We start from the raw sequence: 26,123 nt of genomic DNA, 5'->3' as shown, positions 1-26,123 counted from the left end.
GAGCAATGTCCAGGCGAGGGGTGTACAGCTGAGCAATGTCCAGGCGAGGGGTGTACCGGTGAGCAATGTCCAGGTAAGGGGAGTACAGGCGAGCTGGGTGTGTTCACTGTCTCTAGCTCGCTGCGTATGAAGGAAACCGGTCTGACCTGTGGTTTCAGTGCAACACACACCCACAAACCCCGCCCTGAAACCAGGAAGATCAGGTGCCAAGCACAGAGAGAGAGAGAGAGAGAGAGAGACAGAGAGGTAAACAGCTCCCCGAGGAAGCAGCGTGGACGGCCTGGGGAAGACAGTCAGTACCAGGGCACAGCCGCTTCCTTCACCACACAATGACCTCCTCCGATGATGATTACAGCTTCGTGTTTAAAGGTGGGTGACTGGGAAGGAGAGACACTGATCGAGAGACTGGCAACGTGTAGCTACTCTAGGATTAACCCCTGATTAACCCTAACCCCCCTCAATCTTCACCCTCCCCTTGCCTGCTTCCTGATCCTGGATCCCTACAGTACTGCCCATGTGGGAGGCCTGATTTCCGTGCTCTGGGTTCTGCTGTCTACCTGAGACCCTGATCCCTCCCATTACCCCACCCCCCAATAACATCTGAATCCTGGCCTCCAAAAGCAGACCCTATCAACCTCCTACCAACTAGAGAGAGAGAGAGACAGAGCCCCTCTTCCACAACCACCAATCCCAAAGGAAACTCGATAAGCTCAAATGGTCTAGCAGGAATGTCTCTGCATTACATGTCCAGAGGCTAATGCTCTGAGAGAGGGGGAGGGAATCCCAGTGTGGCACCCCCCTTCCGCTCCCACGTGGAATTTAAATTCGATGGATTGAATCTGGAATTGTCTCAGGTGACTGTCATCGATGACAGTCTTCATAAAAGACCTCTGTCGGGTTAACTCACGAGGGAAGGAAATCGGCTATCTTTACGCCGGTTTAGACCTACATGTGACTCCAGACATCAACACAGCAGTGGCTTTAACTCTTAACCACCCTCTGAAATGGCCCTGAGCGGAGACAGTCAGTTCAAGGGGCAATTAGGGGCTGGGAGGATTGGTGTCAACAAATGCCAACCTTGCCCCCAGACTCATATAGGGTCGACATTGGTCACAGCCAATGACGACGAGCTCAAAAAGATTGAGGGCATGGTATGTGCACTGTGGGCCCAGTCTCCAAGGGAACCTTGCGATCAAGGTGGGAAAAGACCAAGGATGGCCTACGGGCACCTAGCTCCTCTTCCTGCTTTACACAAGCGAGGGGCCAAGCCTGCAGTCAAGACAAGATGGCCGAGCACTCACTGGAGCTCAGGAGGCAGGATGGAAACATGCCTGAGGAAAAACACAAAGTAAAGAGGAGATCCAGGGCCAGAGACCTGTCCCAAATCATGCATGCTTTGCGAATCTATTTTTGCAACAGCGCCACTGACCTCTGACAGGGGACCCTACCAAACACTGCAGGGATGAGCACTTTCATCATTTCACCCTGACCTCCAGCCTTTGTCTTGTCTGAATCTTGACCCTATCCATGAACCTCTGTTGACTTTTAACCCTAGCCACCATCGCTTAAACTTAACCCTGACAATTGCCCGCCTTCCTGACCCCCAACAACAATCCTAATCTAACTTAAGCACTCAAGCCTTGAATTCTACCCCTTAGCCATAAACCTGTAACATTTGCATCCACGTATTTAATCCCGAATACCCCAACACCAGGTCCCAACATAAATCCCAAATAACCTTTATCCCATTCTCAAACTTTTTGATCCCTTCCTTACACCCTGTATTGGTCTTATGATTAGTTCCCTGCTTGCTCCACACCCCTCCCCTACCAATTGCAGAAGGAGAGGATGACAGCTCCTTCCTCAAACTGCCCAGTCAATAAAGAAATAAATCAGAACCAGAAGACCCCAAATCTCGAGATGGAGAAGAGTAGAGGCCTGAAGTAGACTTTGAATGTCTCCTACAGGTGGAACAGAGCCATGGCCTGGAGTAGGCCTTAAGCCTCTCCTGTAGGAGGAGCAGTGTGAAGGCCTGGAGCAGGTCTCAGGCCTCTCCTGCGAGAGGAGCAGAACAGAAGCCTAGAATAGGCCCGAAGCTTCTCCTGCAAGTAGAACATAGCTGAGGCCTGGAGTAAGCCTGAACTTTCTCCTGTGGGTAGAGCACATTTGAGGCCAGGCTTCTCCTGCGGGTAGAGCGGAGTTGAGGCCTGGAGTACGCCTTGGATGTCTCCTGTGGTTAGAGCGGACTTGAGGCCTGGTGGAGGCTACAGGTTTCCTTGAGAGATGGAAAAGGAAGGAGAGGGAGCTTAATTCTTGAACAAGGAGAACCACACGGTGAGATAGGCCTGCAGAAGCAGGCTTTCAACACTGTGACAGGGCAGGGTGAGGAGGCGATAGAACGGGGGGTGATTTATGTCTAGAAAAGGAGGATTTCAATCAGGTGAGGCCTTTTGCAATGTATCCACCGAGTCGGGCTACTTGCTGGCTGAACGATTTGTTGTAATTGTAAATCAGCAGCGATGGGTGTAACCTAGCATTCAGCAGCAGCCTGAGTCATTGGGGAGTGTCGATTAACCAACTCGGCTCCATACCGATAGATTTAAAGAGATAAAGACTGAGACAGGGAAACTCATGGATTGATTCCATGGGAATGTCAGAACACACACTGAGGCCTCTACAAAGCAGCAAAGGCAAACATCATTCTCTCAGCCACATGACAACAGGACAGGGGCACAGCAGTAAAACAAAACCTGATACTATCAATTAGATTCCAGGCTGTAACTCCCTCCCGGGGATCTGTTATTCTGTATATAACCCACCCCGAACCCCTCGATTAGATTCCAGTCTGTAACTCCCTCCCGGGTGTCTGTTATTCTGTATATAACCCACCCCGAACCCCTCGATTAGATTCCAGTCTGTAACTCCCTCCCGGGTGTCTGTTGTTCTGTATATAACCCACCCCGAACCCCTCGATTAGATTCCAGTCTGTAACTCCCTCCCGGGTGTCTGTTGTTCTGTATATAACCCACCCCGAACCCCTCGATTAGATTCCAGTCTGTAACTCCCTCCCGGGTGTCTGTTGTTCTGTATATAACCCACCCCGAACCCCTCGATTAGATTCCAGTCTGTAACTCCCTCCCGGGTGTCTGTTGTTCTGTATATAACCCACCCCGAACCCCTCGATTAGATTCCAGTCTGTAACTCCCTCCCGGGTATCTGTTATTCTGTATATAACCCACCCCGAACCCCTCGATTAGATTCCAGTCTGTAACTCCCTCCCGGGTGTCTGTTGTTCTGTATATAACCCACCCCGAACCCCTCGATTAGATTCCAGTCTGTAACTCCCTCCCGGGTGTCTGTTGTTCTGTATATAACCCACCCCGAACCCCTCGATTAGATTCCAGTCTGTAACTCCCTCCCGGGTATCTGTTATTCTGTATATAACCCACCCCGAACCCCTCGATTAGATTCCAGTCTGTAACTCCCTCCCGGGTGTCTGTTATTCTGTATATAACCCACCCCGAACCCCTCGATTAGATTCCAGTCTGTAACTCCCTCCCGGGTGTCTGTTATTCTGTATATAACCCACCCCGAACCCCTCGATTAGATTCCAGTCTGTAACTCCCTCCCGGGTGTCTGTTATTCTGTATATAACCCACCCCGAACCCCTCGATTAGATTCCAGTCTGTAACTCCCTCCCGGGTGTCTGTTATTCTGTATATAACCCACCCCGAACCCCTCGATTAGATTCCAGTCTGTAACTCCCTCCCGGGTGTCTGTTATTCTGTATATAACCCACCCCGAACCCCTCGATTAGATTCCAGTCTGTAACTCCCTCCCGGGTGTCTGTTATTCTGTATATAACCCACCCCGAACCCCTCGATTAGATTCCAGTCTGTAACTCCCTCCCGGGTGTCTGTTGTTCTGTATATAACCCACCCCGAACCCCTCGATTAGATTCCAGTCTGTAACTCCCTCCCGGGTATCTGTTATTCTGTATATAACCCACCCCGAACCCCTCGATTAGATTCCAGTCTGTAACTCCCTCCCGGGTGTCTGTTATTCTGTATATAACCCACCCCGAACCCCTTGATTAGATTCCAGTCTGTAACTCCCTCCCGGGTGTCTGTTATTCTGTATATAACCCACCCCAAACCCCTCGATTAGATTCCAGTCTGTAACTCCCTCCCGGGTGTCTGTTATTCTGTATATAACCCACCCCGAACCCCTCGATTAGATTCCAGTCTGTAACTCCCTCCCGGGTATCTGTTATTCTGTATACAACCACCCCAAACCCCTCGATTAGATTTCAGTCTGTAACTCCCTCCCAGGTATCTTTATAAAAACTTTATTAAAGATTTTATAAAAAATCTTAAAGTAGGGGAACACTTAGGAAGCAGCGATCATAATATGGTAGAGTTCAGTCTGCAGTTTGAAAGAGAGAAGACAAAATCAGATGTAATGGTGTTACAGTTAAATAAAGGTAATTATGAGGGCATGAGAGAGGAACTAACGAAAATAGACTGGAAGCAGAGCCTAGTGGGGAAGACAGTAGAGCAAAAATGGCAGGAGCTTATGGGTATAATTGAGGACACTGTACAGAGGTTCATCCCCAAGAAAAGAAGGATTATCCAGAGAAGAATTAGATAGCCATGGCTGACAAAGGAAGTCAGGAAATGTATCAAAGCAAAAGAGAGATCCTATAAAGTGGCCAAGAGCACTGGGAAATCAGAAGATTGGGAAGGCTTCAAAAACAAACAAAGGATAACAAAGAGAGAAATAAGGAAGGAGAGGATCAAATATGAAGGTACGCTAGCCAGTAATATTAGAAATGATAGTAAAAGTTTCTTTTAATACATAAGAAGCAAACGACAGGCAAAAGTAGACATTGGGCCACTTCAAACTGATGCTGGAAGCCTAGTGATGGGAGATAAGGAAATAGCTGGAGAACTTAATAAGTAATTTGCATTAGTCTTCACAGTGGAAGACATGAGTAATAACCCAACAATTAAAGGGAGTCAGGGGGCTGAGTTGAGTATGGTTGCCATTACAAAAGAGAAAGTGCTAGAAAAGCTAAAAGGTCTTAAAATTGATAAATCTCCTGGCCCCGATGGGCTACATCCTAGAGTTCTGAGGGAGGTGGCTGAGGAAATAGCAGAGGCGTTGGTTGAGATCTTTCAAAAGTCACTGGAATCAGGGAAAGTCCCGGATGATTGGGAGATCGCTGTTGTAACCCCCTTGTTCAAGAAAGGATCAAGACAAAAGATAGAAAATTATAGGCCAATTAGCCTAACCTCGGTTTGTTGGTAAAATTCTAAAATCCATCATTAAGGATGAGGTTTCTAAATTCTTGGAAGAGCAGGGTCGGATTAGAACAAGTCAACATGGATTTAGTAAGGGGAGGTCGTGCCTGTCAAACCTGTTTGAATTCTTTGAAGAGGTGACAAGTAGGTTAGATCAGGGAAACCCAGTGGATGTGGTCTATCTAGACTTCCTTTGATAAGGTGCCACACGGGAGGTTGCTGAGTAAGGTGAGGGCCCATGGTGTTCAAGGTAAGCTACTGGTATGGATTGAGGATTGGCTGTCTGACAGAAGGCAGAGAGTTGGGATAAAAGGTTCTTTTTCGGAATGGCAGCCGGTGACAAGCGGTGTCCCGCAGGGTTCAGTGTTGGGGCTGCAGCTGTTCACATTATATATTAATGATCTGGATGAAGGGACTGGGGGCATTCTAGCGAAGTTTGCCGATGATACGAAGTTAGGTGGACAGGCAGGTAGTACTGAGGAAGTGGGGAGGCTGCAGAAGGATCTAGACAGTTTGGGAGAATGGTCCAGGAAATGGCTGATGGAATTCAACATGAGCAAATGCGAGGTCTTGCACTTTGGAAAAAAGAATAAAAGCATAGACTACTTTCTAAACGGTGAGAAAATTCATAAAGCCAAAGTACAAAGGGATCTGGGAGTGCTACTCGAGGATTCTCTAAAGGTAAACATGCAGGTTGAATCTGTGATTAAGTAAGCGAATGCGATGTTGTCATTTATCTCATGAGGGTTGGAATATAAAAGCACCGATATGCTACTGAGACTTTATAAAGCTCTGGTTAGGCCCCATTTGGAGTACTGTGTCCAGTTTTGGTCCCCACATCTCAGGAAGGACATACTGACACTGGAGCATGTCCAGAGGAGATTCGCACGGATGATCCCTGGAATGGTAGGTCTAACATATGAGGAACGGCTGAGGATCCTGGGATTGTGTTCATTGGACTTTAGAAGATTAAGGGGAGATCAAATAGAAACTTACAAGATAATACATGGCTTGGAAAGGGTGGACGCTAGGAAATTGTTTCCGTTAGGCGAGGAGACTAGGACCCGTGGACATAGCCTTAGAATTAGAGGAGGGAAATTCAGAACAGAAATGCGGAGATGTTTCTTCAGCCAGAGAGTGGTAGGCCTGTGGAATCCATTGCCGCGGAGTGCAGTGGAGGCCGGGACGCTAAATGTCTTCAAGGCAGAGATTGATAAATTCTTGATGTCACAAGGAATTAAGGGCTACGGGGAGAATGCGGGTAAGTGGAGTTGAAATGCCCATCAGCCATGATTGAATGGTGGAGTGGACTCGATGGGCCGAATGGCCTTACTTCCACTCCTATGTCTTATGGTCTTATCAATTATTCTGCAAATAAACCCGCCCAAACACCTCAATTAGATGCCAGTCGGTAACTCCCTCTCGGGTGTCTGTTATTCTGTATATAAACCATCCCGAATCCTCAATTAGATTCCAGTCTGTAACTCACTCCCAATATCTGTTATTCTGTATATAATCCACCCCAAACCCCTCGAGTAGATTCTAGTCTGTAATTCACTCCTGGGTATCTGTTATTCTATATATAAACCATCCCGAACGCCTCGATTAGATTCCAGTCTGCACCTCACTCCCGGATATCTGTTATTCTACATTATAAACCCCCCACGAACACCTCGATTAGATTCCATGATATAACTCCCTCCCAGGTATCAGTTATTCTATACATAAACCACCAAACTCCTAAATTAGATTCCAGTCTGTAACTCCCTACAAGTATCTGTTATTCTGTATATAACCCACCCTGAACCCCTCGATTAGATTCCAGTCTGTAACTCATTCCTGGTTATGTTATTCTGTATACAAAACATCCCAAACGCCTCAATTAGATTCCAGTCTACTCCTCACTCCCGGGTATCTGTTATTCTACATTATAAACCCCCCACGAAACCCTCGATTAGATTCTACACTTTTACTCCCTCCCGGGTATCTGTTATTCTGTATATAACCCACCCCAAACCCCTCAATTAGATTCCAGTCTGTAACTCCTTCCCGGGGATCTGTTATTCTGTATATAACCCACCCCGAACTCCTCAATTAGATTCCAGTCTGTAACTCCCTCCCGGGTATCTGTTATTCTGTATATAACCCACCCCGAACCCCTCAATTAGATTCCAGTCTGTAACTCCCTCCTGGGTATCTGTTATTCTGTATATAACCCACCCGGAACCCCTCGATTAGATTCCAGTCTGTAACTCCCTCCCGGGTATTTGTTATTCTGTATATAACCCACCCCGAACTCCTCAATTAGATTCCAGTCTGTAACTCGCTCCTGGGTATCTGTTATTCTGTGTATAACCCATCCCGAACCCCTTGGTTAGATTCCAGTCTGTAACTCCCTACCGGGTATCTGTTATTCTGTATATAACCCACCCGGAACCCCTCGATTAGATTCCAGTCGGTAACTCCCTCCCGGGTATCTGTTATTCTGTATACAAACCACCCCGAACTCCTCGATTAGATTCCAGTCTGTAACTCACTCCCAGTATCTGTTATTCTGTATATAACCCACCCCAAACTCCTCGAGTAGATTCTAGTCTGTAATTCACTCCTGGGTATCTGTTATTCTATATATAAACCATCCCGAACGCCTCGATTAGATTCCAGTCTGCACCTCACTCCCAGGTATCTGTTATTTTACATTATAAACGCACACGAACCACTCGATTAGATTCCAGTCGATAACTCCCTCCCAGATATCTGTTATTCTGTACATAAACCACCGAACCCCTAAATTAGATTTCAGTCTGTAACTCCCTCCTGGGTATCTGTTATTCTATATATATAACCCACCCCGAACGCCTCGATTAGATTCCCATCTGTAACTCCCTCCCGGGTATCTGTTATTCTGTATATAAACCACCTCAAACCCCTCGATTAGATTCCAGTCTCCAAGGTTTGGGAGAATATTTGTAGCTCGGGTGCTCGTTGTTGTGATTTTGTTTGCCGAGCTGGTAATTTCTGTTGCAAACATTTCGTCCCCTGTCTAGGTGACATCCTCAGTGGTTGGGAGCCTCCTGTGAAGCGCTTCTGTGATGTTTCCTCTGGCATTTATAGTGGTTTGTCTCTGCCGCTTCCAGTTGTCAGTTCCAGCTGTCCGCTGCAGTGGCCGGTATATTGGGTCCAGGTGGATGTGTTTGTTGATAGAATCTGTGGATGAGTGCCATGCTTCTAGGAATTCCCTGGCTGTTCTCTGTTTGGCTTGCCCTATAATAGTGGTGTTGTCCCAGTCGAATTCATGTTGCTTGTCATCTGCGTGTGTGGCTAGTAAGGATAGCTGGTTGTGTCATTTCGTGGCTAGTTGGTGTTCATGGATGCGGATCGTTAGCTGTCTTCCTGTTTGTCCTATGTAGTGTTTTGTGCAGTCCTTGCATGGGATTTTGAACACTACATTGGTTTTGCTCATGCTGGGTATCGGGTCCTTTGTCCTGGTGAGTTGTTGTCTGAGAGTGGCTGTTGGTTTGTGTGCTGTCATGAGTCCTAGTGGTTGCAGTAGTCTGGCTGTCAGTTCGGAAATGCTCCTGATGTATCGTAGTGTGGCTAGTCCTTTGGGTTGTGGCATGTCCTCGTTCCGTTGTCTTTCCCTTAGGCATCTCTTGATGAAATTGCGCGGATATCCGTTTTTGGCGAATACATTGTATAGGTGTTCTTCTTCCTCTTTTTGCAGTTCTGGTGTACTACAGTGTGTTGTGGCCCTTTTGAATAGTGTCTTGATGCAACTTCTTTTGTGTGTGTTGGGGTGATTGCTTTCATAGTTCAGGACTTGGTCTGTGTGTGTGGCTTTCCTGTACACCTTTGTGCTGAATTCTCCGTTCGGTGTTCTCTGTACTATCACATCTAGGAATGGGAGTTGGTTGTCCTTTTCTTCCTCTCTCGTGAATCGGATTCCTGTGAGTGTGGCGTTGATGATCCGGTGTGTGTTCTCTATTTCTGTGTTTTTAATGATTACAAAGGTGTCATCCACGTATCTGACCCAGAGTTTGGGTTGAATTTGCAGTAAGACTGTTTGTTCTAACCTTTACGTTACTGCTTCTGCTATGAGTCCAGAGATGGGTGAGGCCATGGGTGTGTCGTTGATTTGTTCGTATATCTGGTTGTTGAATGTGAAGTGTGTTGTGAGGCACAGGTCCAGTAGTTTAAGTATGCTGTCTTTGTTGATAGGTTCAACATCCTGTTGTCTGTTCTGTACGTCCAGCAGGTTGGCTATTGTTTCTCTGGCTAGAGTTTTGTCGGTAGAGATGAACAGTGCCGTTACATCGAATGAGACCATGGTTTCTTCCTTGTCTATGTGTATATTTCTGATGATGTCCAAGAATTCCTGTGTTGATTGTATAGAGTGTCTGGATCCGCTGATCAGGTGTTTCAGTTTCTGCTGTAGCTCTTTAGCCAGTTTGTGTGATGGTGTCCCTGGTAGTGATACTATGGGTCTGAGTGGGATGTCTGGTTTGTGTACTTTAGGTAGTCCATAAAATCTGGGGGTGTTGCTTTTAGGTTTCATTCTTTGTAGGTCAGACCTGGTTATCTGTCCGTTTTTTTTGTAGATTCCTCACTTTGTTGTTTATCCTATTGGTGAGCTGTGGGATGGGGTCATGCTCCCTCTTTTGGTAGGTGTTGGTATCTGCAAGTAGTTGTTGTGCTTTTTGGATGTACTCTGCTTTGTCCAGGATGACTGTCATTCTGCCTTTGTCTGCTGGTAGTATGATTACATTCTTATCGTTTCTTCGTGATTTTAGTGCTTCCCTCTCCTTGGTGTTGACGTTATGTGTTTGTCTTTTCTTTGTTATCAGAGGTACGATATTTTGTCTCACTGTTTGTTGTGTTCTTCTGACAGTCCATTGCTCCTGAGTGTGCATTCTAGTGCTGCTAGGAAGTCTGCTGTCTTGGCGTCCCTATGTTTGTAGTTGAGTCCCTTGGCCAGTATTGTTCTTTCCGTGTCTGTGAGCTGTCTGTGGGAGAGGTTTTTAACCCAGGTGTGTGTTGTGGTGTCCTCTGTTGTGTGTTAGTTTGGGTAAAAAATGAGGTCTGCAGATGCTGGAGATCACAGCTGCAAATGTGTTGCTGGTCAAAGCACAGCAGGCCAGGCAGCATCTCAGGAATAGAGAATTCGACGTTTCGAGCATAAGCCCTTCATCAGGAATAAGAGAGAGAGAGCCAAGCAGGCTGAGATAAAAGGTAGGGAGGAGGGACTAGGGGGAGGGGCGATGGAGGTGGGATAGGTGGAAGGAGGTCAAGGTGAGGGTGATAGGCCGGAGTGGGGTGGGGGCGGAGAGGTCAGGAAGAGGATTGCAGGTTAGGAGGGCGGTGCTGAGTTGAGGGAAACGACTGAGACAAGGTGGGGGGAGGGGAAATGAGGAAGCTGGAGAAATCTGAATTCATACCTTGTGGTTGGAGGGTTCCCAGGCGGAAGATGAGGCGCTCCTCCTCCAGCCGTCGTGTAGTTGTGTTCTGCCGGTGGAGGAGTCCAAGGACTTGCATGTCCTCGGTGGAGTGGGAGGGGGAGTTAAAGTGTTGAGCCACGGGGTGATTGGGTTGGTTGGTTCGGGCGGCCCAGAGGTGTTCTCTGAAGCGTTCCGCAAGTAAGCGGCCTGTCTCCCCAATATAGAGGAGGCCACATCGGGTGCAGCGGATGCAATAGATTTTCCTTGTAGAGGGAGGAAGAGAGCTTCTTCAAGGAAGGCATCCTTGTAAGATTTCCTTGTAGAGGGAGGAAGAGAGCTTCTTCAAGGAAGGCATCCTTGTAAGAAGGCATCCTTGTGTGTGTTAGTTTGGCCATTTTTTCTACTAGTGCTGTTTTTTTTGCGGTGTGTGGTCCTGTTCTGTCCTATGGTGACAGCCTGTTCTATGGTCCAGGTCCATTCCTGATTGGTGGTTTTTGAAATTAACGATTTTTGGCGCGTAATTTCTTGACTGTATTTGTGAAGTCTGTTGTGAGCGTCTGTAATCATTACCTGGATCATCCTGAATCTGTTCTGTCTGGCTGTGTCCCTGGCTTGTGGATTGTTGACTGGTGGTCTGTATCTGACACAAGGTGGAAGGATTCGATTCTTTCGGCATTCATGCAGGAACCGAAGTTGTTCGTATGTGGCGCTTAGGGGGTTGGCACAGGATTCCCATTTCCTGGCTTGTCTTAGCGTCTCTCGCTCGTAGGTGTTCAAAGTATGGGAGAAGATTTGTAGCTTGGGTGCTCATTGTTGTGGTTCTGTTCACCGAGCTGAGAATTTGTGTTGCAAACATTTCGTCCCCTGTCTAGGTGACATCTGGGTCAGATATGTGGATGACACCTTTGTAATCATTAAAAACACAGAAATAGAGAACACATACCGGATCATCAACACCACACTCACAGGAATCCGATTCACGAGAGAGGAAGAAAAGGACAACCAACTCCCATTCCTAGATGTGATGGTACAGGGAACACCGAACGGAGAATTCAGCACAAAGGTGTACAGGAAAGCAACTCACACAGACCAAGTCCTGAACTATGAAAGCAACCACCCCAACACATACAAAAGAAGTTGCATCAAGACACTATTCAAAAGGGCCACAACACACTGTAGTACACCAGAACTGCAAAAAGAGGAAGAAGAACACCTATACAATGTATTCGCCAAAAACGGATATCCGCGCAATTTCATCAAGAGACGCCTAAGGGAAAGAAACGGAATGAGGACATGCCACAACCCAAAGGACTAGCCACACTACGATACATCAGGAGCATTTCCGAACTGACAGCCAGACTACTGTAACCACTAGGACTCATAACAGCACACAAACCAACAGCCACTCTCAGACAACAACTCACCAGAACGAATCACCCGATACCCAGCATGAGCAAAACCAATGTAGTGTACAAAATCCCATGCAAGGACTGCACAAAACACTACATAGGACAAACAGGAAGACAGCTAACGATCCGCATCCATGAACACCAACTAGCCACGAAATGACATGACCAGCTATCCTTACTAGCCACACACGCAGATGACAAGCAACATGAATTCGACTGGGACAACACTACTATTATAGGGCAAGCCAAACAGAGAACAGCCAGGGAATTCCTAGAGGCATGGCACTCATCCACAGATTCTATCAACAAACACATTCACCTGGACCCAATATACCGGCCACTGCAGCGGACAGCTGGAACTGACAACTGGAAGCGGCAGATACAAACCACTATAAATGCCAGAGGAAACATCACAGAAGCGCTTCACAGGAGGCTCCCAAGCACTGAGGATGTCACCTAGGCAGGGGACGAAACGTTTGCAACACAAATTCCCAGCTCGGCGAACAGAACGACAACATTATAAACCCCACACGAAGCCCTCGAATAGATTCCATGATATGACTCCCTCCCTGGTATCTGTTATTCTATACATAAACCACCAAACCCCTAAATTAGATTTCAGTCTGTAACTCCCTCCGGGTATCTGTTATTCTGTATATAACCCACCCCAAACCCCTCGATTAGATTCCCGTCTGTAACTCATTCCTGGGTATCTGTTATTCTGTATATAAACCATCCCGACCGCCTCGATTAGATTCCAGTCTCTAACTCAATCCCAGGAATCTGTTATTCTGTACATAACCTACCCCAAAGCCTCAATGAGATCGTACACTTTTACTCACTCCCGGGGAACTGTTATTCTGTATATAAACCACACCGAACCCCTCAATTAGATTCCAGACTGCACCTCACTCCCAGGTATGTTATTCTACACTCTCAACCCCCCGTGAACCCCTCGATTAGGTTCCATGATATAACTCCCTCCCAGGTATCTGTTATTCTATACATAAACTATCGAACCCCTGAATTAGATTTCAGTCTGTAACTCCCTACAGGTATCTGTTATTCTGTATATAACCCACCCTGAACCTCTTGAATAGATTCCAGTCTGTAACTCACTTCCGGGTGTCTGTTATTCTGTAGATAACCCACCCTGGACCCCTCGAATAGATTCCAGTTTGTAACTCCCTACGGGTATCTGTTATTCTGTATATAAGTCAATCCGAACCCCTCGATTAGTTTTCAGTCTGTAACTCACTCCCAGGTATCCATTGTTCTAGATATAACCCACCCCAAACACCTCGATTAGATTCCAGTCTGTAACTCACTCCTGGGTGTCAGTTATTCTGTATATAACCCACCCCGAACCCCACGATTAGATTCCAGTCTGTAACTTCCTCCCAGGTATCTGTTATTCTGTACCTAAACCATCCCAGACCCCTTGATTAGATTCCAGTCTGTAACTCCCTTCCGGATGTCTGTTATTCTGTACATAAACCATCCCGAATCCTCAATTAGATTCCAGTCTGTAACTCACTCCCAGTAACTGTTACTCTGTATATAACCCATCCCAAACCGCTCGAGTAGATTCTAGTGTGTAACTCACTCCTGGGTATCGGTTATTCTGTATATAAACCATCCCGAATGCCTCGATTAGATTCCAGTCTGTAACTCCCTCCCGGGTATCTGTATATATACCACCCCGAACCCCTCGATTAGATTCCAGTCTGTAACTCCCTCCCGGGCATCTGTTATTCTATACATAAACCAACCCAAACCCTCGATTAGATTCCAATCTGTAACTCCCTCCCGGATATCTGATACTCTGTGTATAAACCACCCCGAACCCCTCGATTAGATTCCAGTCTGTAACTCCCTCCCGGGAATTTGCTATTCTGTATCTAACCCACTCCGAAACCCTCGATTCGATTCCAGTCTGTAACTCCCTCCTGGATATCTGTTATTCTGTAATTAAACCACCCTGAACCCCTCGATTAGATTCCAGGATGTGACTCACTCCTGGGTATCTGTTATTCTGTATCTAACCCACCCGAACCCCACGATTAGGTTCCAGTATGTAACTCCCTCCCAGGTATCTGTCATTCTGTATATAAACCACCCCGAACCCCTCGATTTAATTCCACTCTGTGACTCCCTCCTGGATATCTGATATTCTGTACACAAACCAATCCAAACCCCTCGATTAGATTCCAGTCTGTAACTGCCTCCCAGGTATCAGTTATTCTGGACATAAACCACTCCAAACAACCTCGATTAGATTCCAGTCTGTAACTCACTGCTCGGTGTCAGTTAGTATGTATATAAACCACCTCAAACCCCTTGATTAGATTCCAGTCTGTAACTCACTCCCAGGAATCTGTTATTCTGTACATTACCCACCCTGAAGCCTCAATTAGATTCTACACATTTACTCACTCCCTGGGATCTGTTATTCTGCATATAAACCACACCGAAACCCTCAATTAGATTCCAGTCTGCACCTCACTCCCAGGTATCTGTTATTCTATAGTATAAACTCCCCATGAATCCCTCAATTAGATTCCAGTCTATAACTCCCTCCCGGGTATCTGTTATTCTTTACATAAACCACCGAACCCCTAAATTAGATTTCAGTCTGTAACTCCCTATGGGTATCTGTTATTCTGTATATAACCCAGCCCACCCTCTCGATTAGATTCCAGTCTGTAACTCCCTCCCAGGTATCTGTTATTCTACACATAAACCACCCCAAACCCCTTGATTAGATTCCAGTCTGTAACTCCCTCCCGGGCATCTGTTATTCTGTATATAACACAACCCAAACCCCTCGAATAGATTCCAGTTTGTAACTCCATCCCGGATATCTGTTATTCTGTATTTAAACCACCCCGAACCCCTCGAATAGATTCCAGTCTGTAACTTCCTCCCAGGTATCTGTTATTCTGTATATAACCCACCCCGAACCTCTCGATTAGATTCCAATCTGTAACTCCCTCCCGGGCATCTGTTATTCTATACATAAACCAACCCAAACCCTCGATTAGATTCCAATCTGTAACTCCCTCCCGGATATCTGATACTCTGTGTATAAACCACCCCGAACCCCTCGACTAGATTCCAGTCTGTAACTCCCTCCCGGGAATTTGTTATTCTGTATCTAACCCACTCCGAAACCCTCGATTAGATTCCAGTCTGTAACTCACTCCTGGGTATCTGTTATTCTGTCTGTATACCCACACCGAACCCCTCGATTCGATTCCAGTCTGTAACTCCTTCCTGGATATCTGTTATTCTGTAATTAAACCACCCTGAACCCCTCGATTAGATTCCAGGATGTGACTCACTCCTGGGTATCTGTTATTCTGTATCTAACCCACCCGAACCCCACGATTAGGTTCCAGTATGTAACTCCCTCCCAGGTATCTGTCATTCTGTATATAAACCACCCCGAACCCCTCGATTTAATTCCACTCTGTGACTCCCTCCTGGATATCTGTTATTCTGTACACAAACCAATCCAAACCCCTCAATTAGATTCCAGTCTGTAACTGCCTCCCAGGTATCAGTTATTCTGGACATAAACCACTCCAAACAACCTCGATTAGATTCCAGTCTGTAACTCACTGCTCGGTGTCAGTTAGTATGTATATAAACCACCTCAAACCCCTTGATTAGATTCCAGTCTGTAACTCACTCCCAGGAATCTGTTATTCTGTACATTACCCACCCTGAAGCCTCAATTAGATTCTACACATTTACTCACTCCCTGGGATCTGTTATTCTGCATATAAACCACACCGAAACCCTCAATTAGATTCCAGTCTGCACCTCACTCCCAGGTATCTGTTATTCTATAGTATAAACTCCCCATGAATCCCTCAATTAGATTCCAGTCTATAACTCCCTCCCGGGTATCTGTTATTCTTTACATAAACCACCGAACTCCTAAATTAGATTTCAGTCTGTAACTCCCTATGGGTATCTGTTATTCTGTATATAACCCAGCCCACCCTCTCGATTAGATTCCAGTCTGTAACTCCCTCCCAGGTATCTGTTATTCTACACATAAACCACCCCAAACCCCTTGATTAGATTCCAGTCTGTAACTCCCTCCCGGGCATCTGTTATTCTGTATATAACACAACCCAAACCCCTCGAATAGATTCCAGTTTGTAACTCCATCCCGGATATCTGTTATTCCGTATTTAAACCACCCCGAACCCCTCGAATAGATTCCAGTCTGTAACTCCCTCCCGGGTATCTGTTATTCTGTATATAACCCACCCCGAACCCCTCGATTAGATTCCAGTCTGTAACTCCCTCCCGGGTATCTGTTATTCTGTATATAACCCACCCCGAACTCCTCGATTAGATTCCAGTCTGTAACTCCCTCCTGGGTATCTGTTATTCTGTATATAACCCACCCCAAACCCCTTGATTAGATTCCAGTCTGTAACTCCCTCCCGGGTATCTGTTATTCTGTATATAACCCACCCCGAACTCCTCGATTAGATTCCAGTCTGTAACTCCCTCCTGGGTATCTGTTATTCTGTATATAACCCACCCCAAACCCCTCGATTAGGTTTCAGTCTGTAATTCACTCCCAGGTATCTGTTATTCTGTATATAAACCACCCTGAACCCCTCGATTAGATTCTCATCTGTAATTCCCTCCGGGTATCTGTTATTCTGTATATAAGCCACCCCAAACACCTCGATTAGGTTCCTGTCTGTTATTCTGTATATAACCCACCCCAAACCTCTTGATTAGATTCCAGTCTGTAACTCCCTCCCGGGTATCTGTTATTCTGTATACACACCACCCTGACCCCTCAATTTGATTCCAGTCTGTAACTCCTTCCCAAGTATCTGTTTTTCTGTACATAAACCATCCCCGAACATCTCGGTTAGATTCCAGTCTGTAACTCCCTCCTGGGTATCTGTTATTCTGTATATAACCCACCTCAAACCCCTCAATTAGATTCCAGTCTGTAACTCCCTCCCGGGTATCTGTTACTCTGTATATAAACCACCCTGAACCGCTCAATTACATTCCAGCCTGTAACTCACCCCTGCGGGAATCTGTTTTGATCTGTTTGTCTCTCTCTGTTTCCATTCGCAGTGGTCCTAATCGGGGAGTCTGGGGTCGGAAAGAGCAACCTCCTTTCCCGCTTCACCCGCAATGAATTTAATCATGACAGCCGCACCACCATCGGGGTAGAGTTCTCCACACGGAGCGTGCTGGTCAATGGCGTGACGGTGAAGACACAGATTTGGGACACGGCTGGTCTGGAACGTTATAGAGCAATCACTTCGGCGTATGTACTTCCCCACCCACACCGTGCTGCGCGGGGAGGGAGGGAAAAGCACATGATTGGAATGAGGGTGTCAATCTCAAGGTGATAGGTCGGCCATCTTGGAATGTTACAAACCGGGCCTACTTTCAGAACTCCCACATCGCCTGTGAATCCCAGATGGAGACAGAGGCATTTCCAGAGATTACAGTTCCCGGGGGTTGACAGGGAACCGGGAGGAAATGTACCTTTGGGAGAAAATCCAGGCCACGGAGGGATAGCAGGCCTGAGGGGTACCTGAGTAGTTTCATGTTTTCCTCAGGCGTGGATTAGTCGCCACCAAAGTGGGGGCTGAATGGCCCTCCTCCTGACCTGTGACCCCATGGGCTGCCCCGTAATTGGTCAGGAATGAATGAACCGACAGTTGGGATTGGGTTGCTGTGCAATCCCAAAGTCCAGGGTTGCTGCATCGACAAGGCTATGTCAGGCAAAATGTTCAAAACTTAGGGGCAGGGAATAGGCCATTTGGCCCACCCCACTGTTCTATCAGACCCTGCATGCTGCATTGCCGCTCCCTTTCCCCTTATTCTCCTCAATGCGTTCAAAATCGAAGCCAACCTGGTTCTCGACTCCCCCTAACCCAGGGGGAAACACTCCCTGAATCTAATCTGTCCAGTCCTGTCAGACATCGCAATCAGATCTTCTCCTACAGTGAACGCAGGCCCCATTCAAACCGATTTCTCCTCATACGGCATCTCTAATCCCAACCAAGTGAACTTCCACTGCGCTCCCTCTGTGGCAAATGATTCCTCCCTCAGGTAAGAGGACTCAGACAGCACACTATCCTCCAGATAGGCAGGATTTATACAGTGAATGGGAATCGTTATCAATAAGAGAGACCGAGACATGCAGGTAAATAGTTCCTTGAAAGTAGAGTCGTAGGTAGACAGGACAGTGAAGAAGGCATTTTGCATGCTTGTTTTCATTGGTCAGAACATTGAGTACAATGTTGTACAGGATATTGGTTAAGCCACTGTTGGAATATTGCGTTCAATTCTGGTCTCCCTGCTATAGGAAGGATGGTGTGAAACTTAACAGGGTTCAGAAAAGGTTTACAAGGATGTTGGAGGCTTTGGGCTAGAGGAAGAGGCTTAACAGTCTGGGGCTGTTTTCCCTGGAGTGTCGGAGGCTGAGGGGTGACCTTATAGAGGTTTATAAAATCAGGAGGGGCATGGATAGGATAAATAGACAAGGTCTTTTCCCTGATGTGGGGGAGTCCAGAACTAGAGGGTAAAGGTTTAGGGTGAGAGGTGAAAGATATAAAAGAGACGTAAGGGGCAACTTTTTCACACAGAGGGTGGAATGAGCTGCCAAAGGAAGTGATGGAGGCTGGTACAATTACAACATTTAAGAGGCATCTGGATGGGTATATGAATAAGAAGGGTTGAGAGGGAATATAGACCAAGTGCTGGCAAGTGGGGCCAGTTCAGTTTAGGATATCTGGTCAGCTTGGATGGGTTGGCCATAAGGGTGTATTTCTGTGCTGTATGACTGCACAGTGGCAAGTGGTTAGCACCGCTGCCTCACGGGTCCATTGAACCAGGGACCCGGGTTCAATCCCATTCTCCTCCATGTCTGCGTGGGTTTCCTCCGGGTGCTCCGGTTTCCTCCCACAGTCCAACGATGTGCAGGTTAGGGTGGATTGGCCATTGGAAATTGTCCCATAGTGCCCAGGGATAGAACATAGAACAGTACAGCACAGAACAGGCCTTTCAGCCCACGATGTTGTGCCGACCACTGATCTTCATGTCTGCACCCTCAAATTTCTGTGACCATATGCATGTCCAGGAGTCCCTTAAATGTCTCCACTGACCCTGCCTCCACAATTGCTGCTGGCAATGCATTCCACGCTCTCACAACTCTCTGTGTAAAGAACCCATCTCTGACATCCCCTCTATACTTTCCTCCAACCAGCTTAAAACTATGACCCCTTGTGTTAGTCATTTCTGCCCTGGGAAATAGTCTCTGGCTATCGACTCCATCAATGCCTCTCAGTATGTGCAGGTTAGGGCGGATTGACCATGCTAAATTGTCCCATAGTACCCAGGGATGTGCACGTTAGGGTGGATTGGCCATGCTAAATTGTCCCATAGTGCCCTGGGATGTGCAGGTTAGGGTGGATTGGCCGTGCTAAATTGTCCCATAGTGACCAGGGATGTGCAGGTTAGGGTGGATTGGCAATGCTAAATTGTCCCATAGTGCCCAGGGATGTGCAGGTTAGGGTGGATTGGCCATGCTAAATTGTTCCGTAGTGCCCAGGGATGTGCAGGTTAGGGTGGATTGGCCACGCTAAAGTGTCCCATAGTATCCAGGGATATGTAGATTAGGGTGGATTGGCCGTGGGAAATACAGGGCTACAGGGATAGGATGGGGAAGGGTAGGTCTGGGTCAGACGCTCTTTGGGGGGGTCAGTGTTGACTTGCTGGGCCGAATGGCCTGATCCCATATGCTGGGGGGAATTCTGTGACATCAAGGCTTGATGTACCTAAAGGAATAGACATTATCACATGATGCATATTCAATGGAAAACTCAGTCACGTTTCACCATGTGGGCCGTGCGTTTGTCCATCCACTCAGCCTGACCTTTTCTTACAATCCTGTCAGCAAACTCGGAAATGTTGCATCAGATTCCCTTGCCCCGACCACAGATCGCAGCTCGCTCCCAGTCTGGAAGCTGAAGGGTCAGATCTGCCCCACCCCGAGGCCTCTCATGGTTGGTGCTATGAGAGAGCAGGAGCTTTGAGAGCCCTGGTCCATAAAGGGGGTGGCACTACCCTTGAGAGGGCGAACCAATGGTGGGTGACTTACTCATACAGTCATAGAGTCATGCTGTATGGAAACCGACCCTTCGGCCCAACTCATCTGTGCTGACTAGATATCCTAAATTAATCTAGGCCCATTTGCCAGCCTTTGGCCCACATCCCTCTAAATCCTTCCTATTCATATACCCATCCAGATGACTTTTAAATGTTGTCGTTATAACAGCCTCCATCACTTCCTCTGGCAGTTCATTCCATACACATACCGCCCTCTGAAAGAATTGCCCTTTAGGTCCCTTTCCCCTCTCACCCTAAACCTATGCCCCTCTAGTTCTGGACTCCCCCCACCCCAGGGAAAAAGACCTTGTCTATTTACCCTATCCATGGCCCCTCATGATTTTATAAACCTCTATAAGGTCACCCCTCAGCCTCCAACGCTCCAGGGAAAACAGCCCCAGCCTGTTCAGCCTCTCCCTGTAGTTCAAACCCTCCAACATCCTTGTAAATCTTTTCTGAACCCTTTCAAGTTTCATAACATCCTTCCTGTAAGAGGGAGACCCGAACTGAATGCAATATTCCAAATATGGCCAAACCTATGTCCTGTACAGCTGCAACATGACCTCCCAACTCCTGTACTCAATGCTCTGACCAATAAAGGGTGGCAGCTTTGACCTTTGCCCTCCCACACTACCTAATCCAGCACACCAACACAGTCTAAAGGGGATGGGGTGGGACTGAGATGGGGAGAAATGTCTTCACCCAGAGAGTGGGGGAGCCTGTGGATCTCGCTAGCGCAGAAAGCATTCAGGGCCAGAACTTGAATGTTCAGTTGGGGGAGATGGAATTCAGTGATGGTAACACCATTCAACGTCAAGGGGGCAATCGTTAGATTCTCTCTCAATGTTAACCCCCAGGATGTTGATAGTGGGGAGGATTCAATGACGGTAACGCCATTGAACGTCAAGGAAACGATGGTTAGATTCTCTCTCAATGGTCATCCCCAGGATGTTCATAGTTGGGGGGGATTCAGTGACAGTAACACCATTGAATGTCAAGAGGGTGATGATTACAATTTCTCTCAATGTTGATATGGGGGGGGGGGGGGGGAATGGATTCAGTGATGGTAACACCATTGAACGTCAAGGGGGTGATGGTTAGATTCTCTCTCAAGGGTAACCCCCAGGATGTTGATAGTGGGGGGGATTCAGTGATGGTAACACCATTGAACGTCAAGGGGGGGGTGTGGGCGATGGTTCGAATCTCTCTTGCTGGAGGCGGAATATAACTCAGGGAATCGCCAATTCGGTGATGGCGGTTGAGGAGGGTGCGGCTGGGCTGAGGTGATTGGATTTGGCATGACAGATCTCCACTTGCTGCAGGTATTACCGTGGCGCAGTTGGAGCCCTCCTAGTCTACGACATCTCCAAGCATTTGACCTACGAGAAGGTGGAGTGCTGGCTGAAGGAGCTCCTGGATCATGCCGACAACAACCTGGTGGTCATGTTGGTGGGCAACAAGTCCGACCTCGCTGACATCCGAGCTGTTCCCGTTGAGGAGGCCAAGTCATTCGCAGGTTCCGTTCCCAGTGGCGGGGTGAAGGAGGGGTCACGGGGGGGGGGCCTGATAGTGCACAGGGACAGAACTGACCCCTCACCTCTGAGCGGGATTGGGCTGGGGGCGTAGTCTAGGGGAGCGCTGGAGGTGAAAGGTCACTGGGACCGTGGACGTCAACCCTCGTGTCCCGACCCATAGAGATGGTGGGTGTAATGAGGGGCGGAGACGGAGCGGGAGGAGGTGGGCCTAGAGGTTTCAGAGGGAGTTGGGACTGGGTGGGAGTATTGGACAGAGTGGCCTGATTGTCCCTTCCCCGCGCACTCTCGGCCATCCCCCAACCCCATTGCCCACCACCCCGTATCGCCGAGGTCCCTTGGCCTCCCCTCCCAAACCTGAGGCCTAAGGCTTTCCTTCCATCATTAACTGAGGTGGAGGTAAGGGAAGGGGCTGTGGGTGAGGGGGGAGGTCAGAGACGGGAAACGAGGCCCACGGGGTGTGGGCAAATCCCCTTCCTAATTGCCCCCTTGCACCAAACATGTTGCTCGGAGTCATTTCAGAGGGCGAACATGAGGCAATCCCATTGCTGTGTGGACAGGCATGGGGTTACGTGTAGGCCCAGGCTCTGGGTGGGGAGGTGAGGGACAGATGGCAGGTTCCTTTCCCTCATTAGTGACATCCCCCGATATGGGCTTTTTTTAACCACAATCGATGACTGTCCCACTGACCTAGCTCCAGATTCTGGATTCGATTTGTGGAATTTTATTCCACCCGGGGTGGAGGGGGAGCGACAGTGGGATTCAATTATGTTTCCCCTTTGGCCAAGTGTCTCCGCGTGTGTGTGTGTGTGTGTGTGTGTTTGTGTGTGTGTGTGTGTGTGTGTGTGTGTGTGCACGCGCGCGCACGCGCGTGTTGGGCTGACGGGGGAGGTCAGAGATCGTGAGGTTACAGTTCAGTTAGAGGGGATCAGTGGGGATAGTAGAGGCCCCTAATGGGGGCCGAACGGCCTGCCCTTGTTCCTGAGAGACAGTGGCCACCTTTCTTTTCTACCGACAGAGAAACACGACATGCTTTTCATGGAGACATCCGCTCTTGACTCGACCAATGTGGAGCCAGCGTTCCAGGAGGTGATCTCAGGTCAGTACCGCCCTGCGCCAACCTGAGAGAAGGTACTTTCAGGACTCCTGCTGCCCCCTACTGCCCTTGCGGGCAACACTTGCCGGATCCCAATGACTATTGGAAGGATGTTGTGAAACTTGAAACGATTCAGAAGGATTTACAAGGATGTTGGAGGGTTTGATCTACAGGGAGAGGTTGAAGAGGCTGGGGCTGTTTTCCTGGAGCGTTGAGGGCTGAGGGATGACCTTACAGAGGTTTATAAAATCATGAGGGGGCATGGAAAGGGTAAATAGACAAACAAGTTCTTTTCCCTGGGGTAGGGAAGTCCAGAACTAGAGGAGTATAGGTTTAGGGAGAGAAGGGAAAGGGACCTGAGGGGCAACTTTTTCACACAGAGGGTGGTATATGTATGGAATGAGCTGCCAGAGGAAGTGGTGGAGGCTGGTACAATGACAGCATTTAAAATGCACCTAGATGGGTATATGAATAGGAAGGGTTTGGAGGGATATGGGCCAAGTGCTGGCCAATGGGACTAGATTAGGTTGGGATATCTGATCAGATATCTGTGTTGGACCGAAGGCTGTACATCTCTATGGCTCTATGACATGTGGAATCCACAAACAAATTCCCTTCCCTCTCCACCCACACTCCAATAGTTTCCCGATTCTCTTCAATCTATGATCCCCCCCACCACCCCTCTCCCAAGTGGGTGGACATCCTTCCTAAAGAGCCAAAATTGGAGGGAAGTGAGGAGGAGAGATGGTGGGAGAGCTGAAAATGTGTTGCAGATTAGGCAGCATCCAAGGAACAGGAAATTCGACGTTTCGGGCATAAGCCCTTCATCAGGAAAAGATGGTGGGAGAGCCCAGAATTGGACAGGATCTTTCAACTGAAGCCTAACCAAGGATCAAAGTTGATTGTCAGTTGTCAGACAAATCCATCTTATCTGGGAGAAGACATCTGCCATCTTTTTTTTGCAAGGTCTGACATCTAGGAGGTGGGGATGGGGGTGTTAGTGCCAAAACTGGGAGAGCTGGTCGTTAGACAGTCTGACTCACAATGTCCCAGAGACCACCCTCACCATCCCTGGATATGTCCTGTCTCACCGTCAGGACAGAACCCAGTAGAGGTGGTGACACAGTGTCATTCAGGATGGAGTTGGCCCCTGGCACTCCTCAACATTGACTCCGGACCCCATGAAGTCTCATGGCTTCAGGTTAAATATGGGCAAGGAAACCTCCCGGGGGTCACCAAGTACTGTCCTCCCTCGGCCAATAAATCAGTGCTCCTCTATGTTGAATAACATCATCTCTGAAGCCTCCATTATCATCATCCTGGGGGCTGCCATTGCGAGAGAATCTAACCATCAGCCCCTTGACAATCACTGGCGTTACCATCACTGAATCCACCCCCCCATCCCCCCTCCCCAACATTATCAACATCCTGAGGGGGGGTTACCATTGACAGAGAGTCTAACCATCTTGACATTTAATGGTGTTACCATCACCGAATCCCCCCACTACCAACATTCTAGGGGTCACCATTGACTGAGAGAATCTAACCATTACCCCTTGACGTTTAATGGTGTTACAATCTCTGAATTCCATTCCTCCACCCCCCACCCCCCAAAACCCATTATCAACAACCTTGGGGGTGGGGGGTCCCATTGACCAGAAACTGAACTGGACCCAGCCCCATATAAATACAGCGGCACCAAGAGCAGGTCAGAGGCTGGGAATCCTGCAACGAGTAATTCCCCCCCCTGACTCCGACACCCCACCCCCAAGCCTGTCCCACCATCAACAAGGCACAAGTCAGGAGGGTGAGGGAATATTGCCCACTCGCCCTGGACTGGGGTGGGGGGCAGCTCCAACAACACTTGAGAAAGTCTACACTGTCTAGGGACAAAGCAGCCCCCTCCTGCTCGATTGGCCCCACACCCACTCCCTCCATCCCCCGACCCTCATTCGCAGCAGGGTGTACCATCTACAAGACCCACTGCAACGAGGCTCCTTAGACAGCACCTTCCCAAACCCGTCACCTCTGAAGGGATGGGAGGGGTGAGAGGCAGCAGATACATGGGGAACACCAGACCCCTGCAAGTTCCTGTCCAAACTTCCCCCTCCCCAACCTCCACCTACGTCCTGGAATATATCGGCCATTCCTTCGGGGTCAGAATCCTGGGACTCCCTCCTTAACGGGGCACTGTGTCCCTACACCACATTGAGGGGTGGGGGGTGGGGGAAACTGCAGTAGTTCAAGATGGTGGCTCATGCCCCAGCTTCTCAAGGGAGGGCAAGTAATTAATGATGGTTGAGTAAATAAATATTGGTCCAGCCAACCACGATGCCCACAACTCATGAATGAGTAAACCCCACCCCCCCCACCTCCGAGGGAGTACACCTCTCAGCCAGCACCCTACCAAAGGACGCCCCATTCAGGATCCTATCTGTTCCAATTAGATCGCTTCTCGTCCTCTAAGCTCCAATGGGCCAACCTCTCCTTATACGACATGTGCCCCTTCACCCCAGGAATCAGCCAAGTGAACCTTCTCTGACCTGGCTTCCCTTTGACCCACTTTCTGCCAATGATTGGCTCTTGAACTCATCAGGTTACCTTCCAGTCCGTTGGGTTCCTTTGCCAAAACCCAGTCATTGAGCAAGGAGGACATCTTCTGCCATAGAGGTGTACAACATGGAAACAGACCCTTTGGTCCAACTTGTTTATGCCGACCAGATATCCTCACCAACCATTTGCCAGCATTTGGCCCATATGTTTGATCTGACAGGGCAGGGCAGCTGAGTGTGGGGTGGGGAGAGCATGGTAGGTGAGTACATGGTGGGTCTTTGATGGAGGGGGTTAGTGATCTAGAGGGGATCCACTCTGACCTGTCTCTGATTCTATCCCCAGAGATCTTTCACCGACGCTCCCAGAACCGCAGCAACAAGCAGGTGATCAACAGCGTCGCCCTCAGTGCCACTAGTGTCACCAACGAGGGAGCCTTGGTGGATGGCACAGCCAAGAAACCATGCTGTCAAAACATCTGACCCGTGCGCGGGTTGGGGCACGGGACGGGGAGAGAGCACGCCGCCCCCTGTCTGGATCCCCCGTCAAACCCACACCTCCCCTGAAAATCCCACCCTTACTCGCCCCGACACCCACTTTCAGATACCATTCCTCCCCCAACCCTCTCC

At 48.4% G+C, this 26,123-nt stretch overlaps 1 protein-coding gene across 1 annotated transcript; it reads left to right on the top strand.

The window, feature by feature from the left end:
• Window positions 1-199: 199 nt before the first annotated feature.
• On the top strand, window positions 200-26,123 carry LOC132805482 (ras-related protein Rab-11A-like). Its single transcript, XM_060820583.1, has 5 exons — window positions 200-369; window positions 17,269-17,464; window positions 21,639-21,832; window positions 22,867-22,947; window positions 25,840-26,123. Exons 1-5 carry the CDS (start codon window positions 330-332, stop codon window positions 25,974-25,976), a joined length of 648 nt encoding a protein of 215 aa, XP_060676566.1. The 5' UTR covers window positions 200-329; the 3' UTR covers window positions 25,977-26,123.

The sequence above is a fragment of the Hemiscyllium ocellatum genome, chromosome 50 (genome assembly GCF_020745735.1).
Source record: "Hemiscyllium ocellatum isolate sHemOce1 chromosome 50, sHemOce1.pat.X.cur, whole genome shotgun sequence".
Lineage (NCBI taxonomy): Eukaryota > Metazoa > Chordata > Chondrichthyes > Orectolobiformes > Hemiscylliidae > Hemiscyllium > Hemiscyllium ocellatum.
Note: the sequence above shows the minus strand (reverse complement) of the source record. Positions and strands in the feature narration are given on the sequence as shown.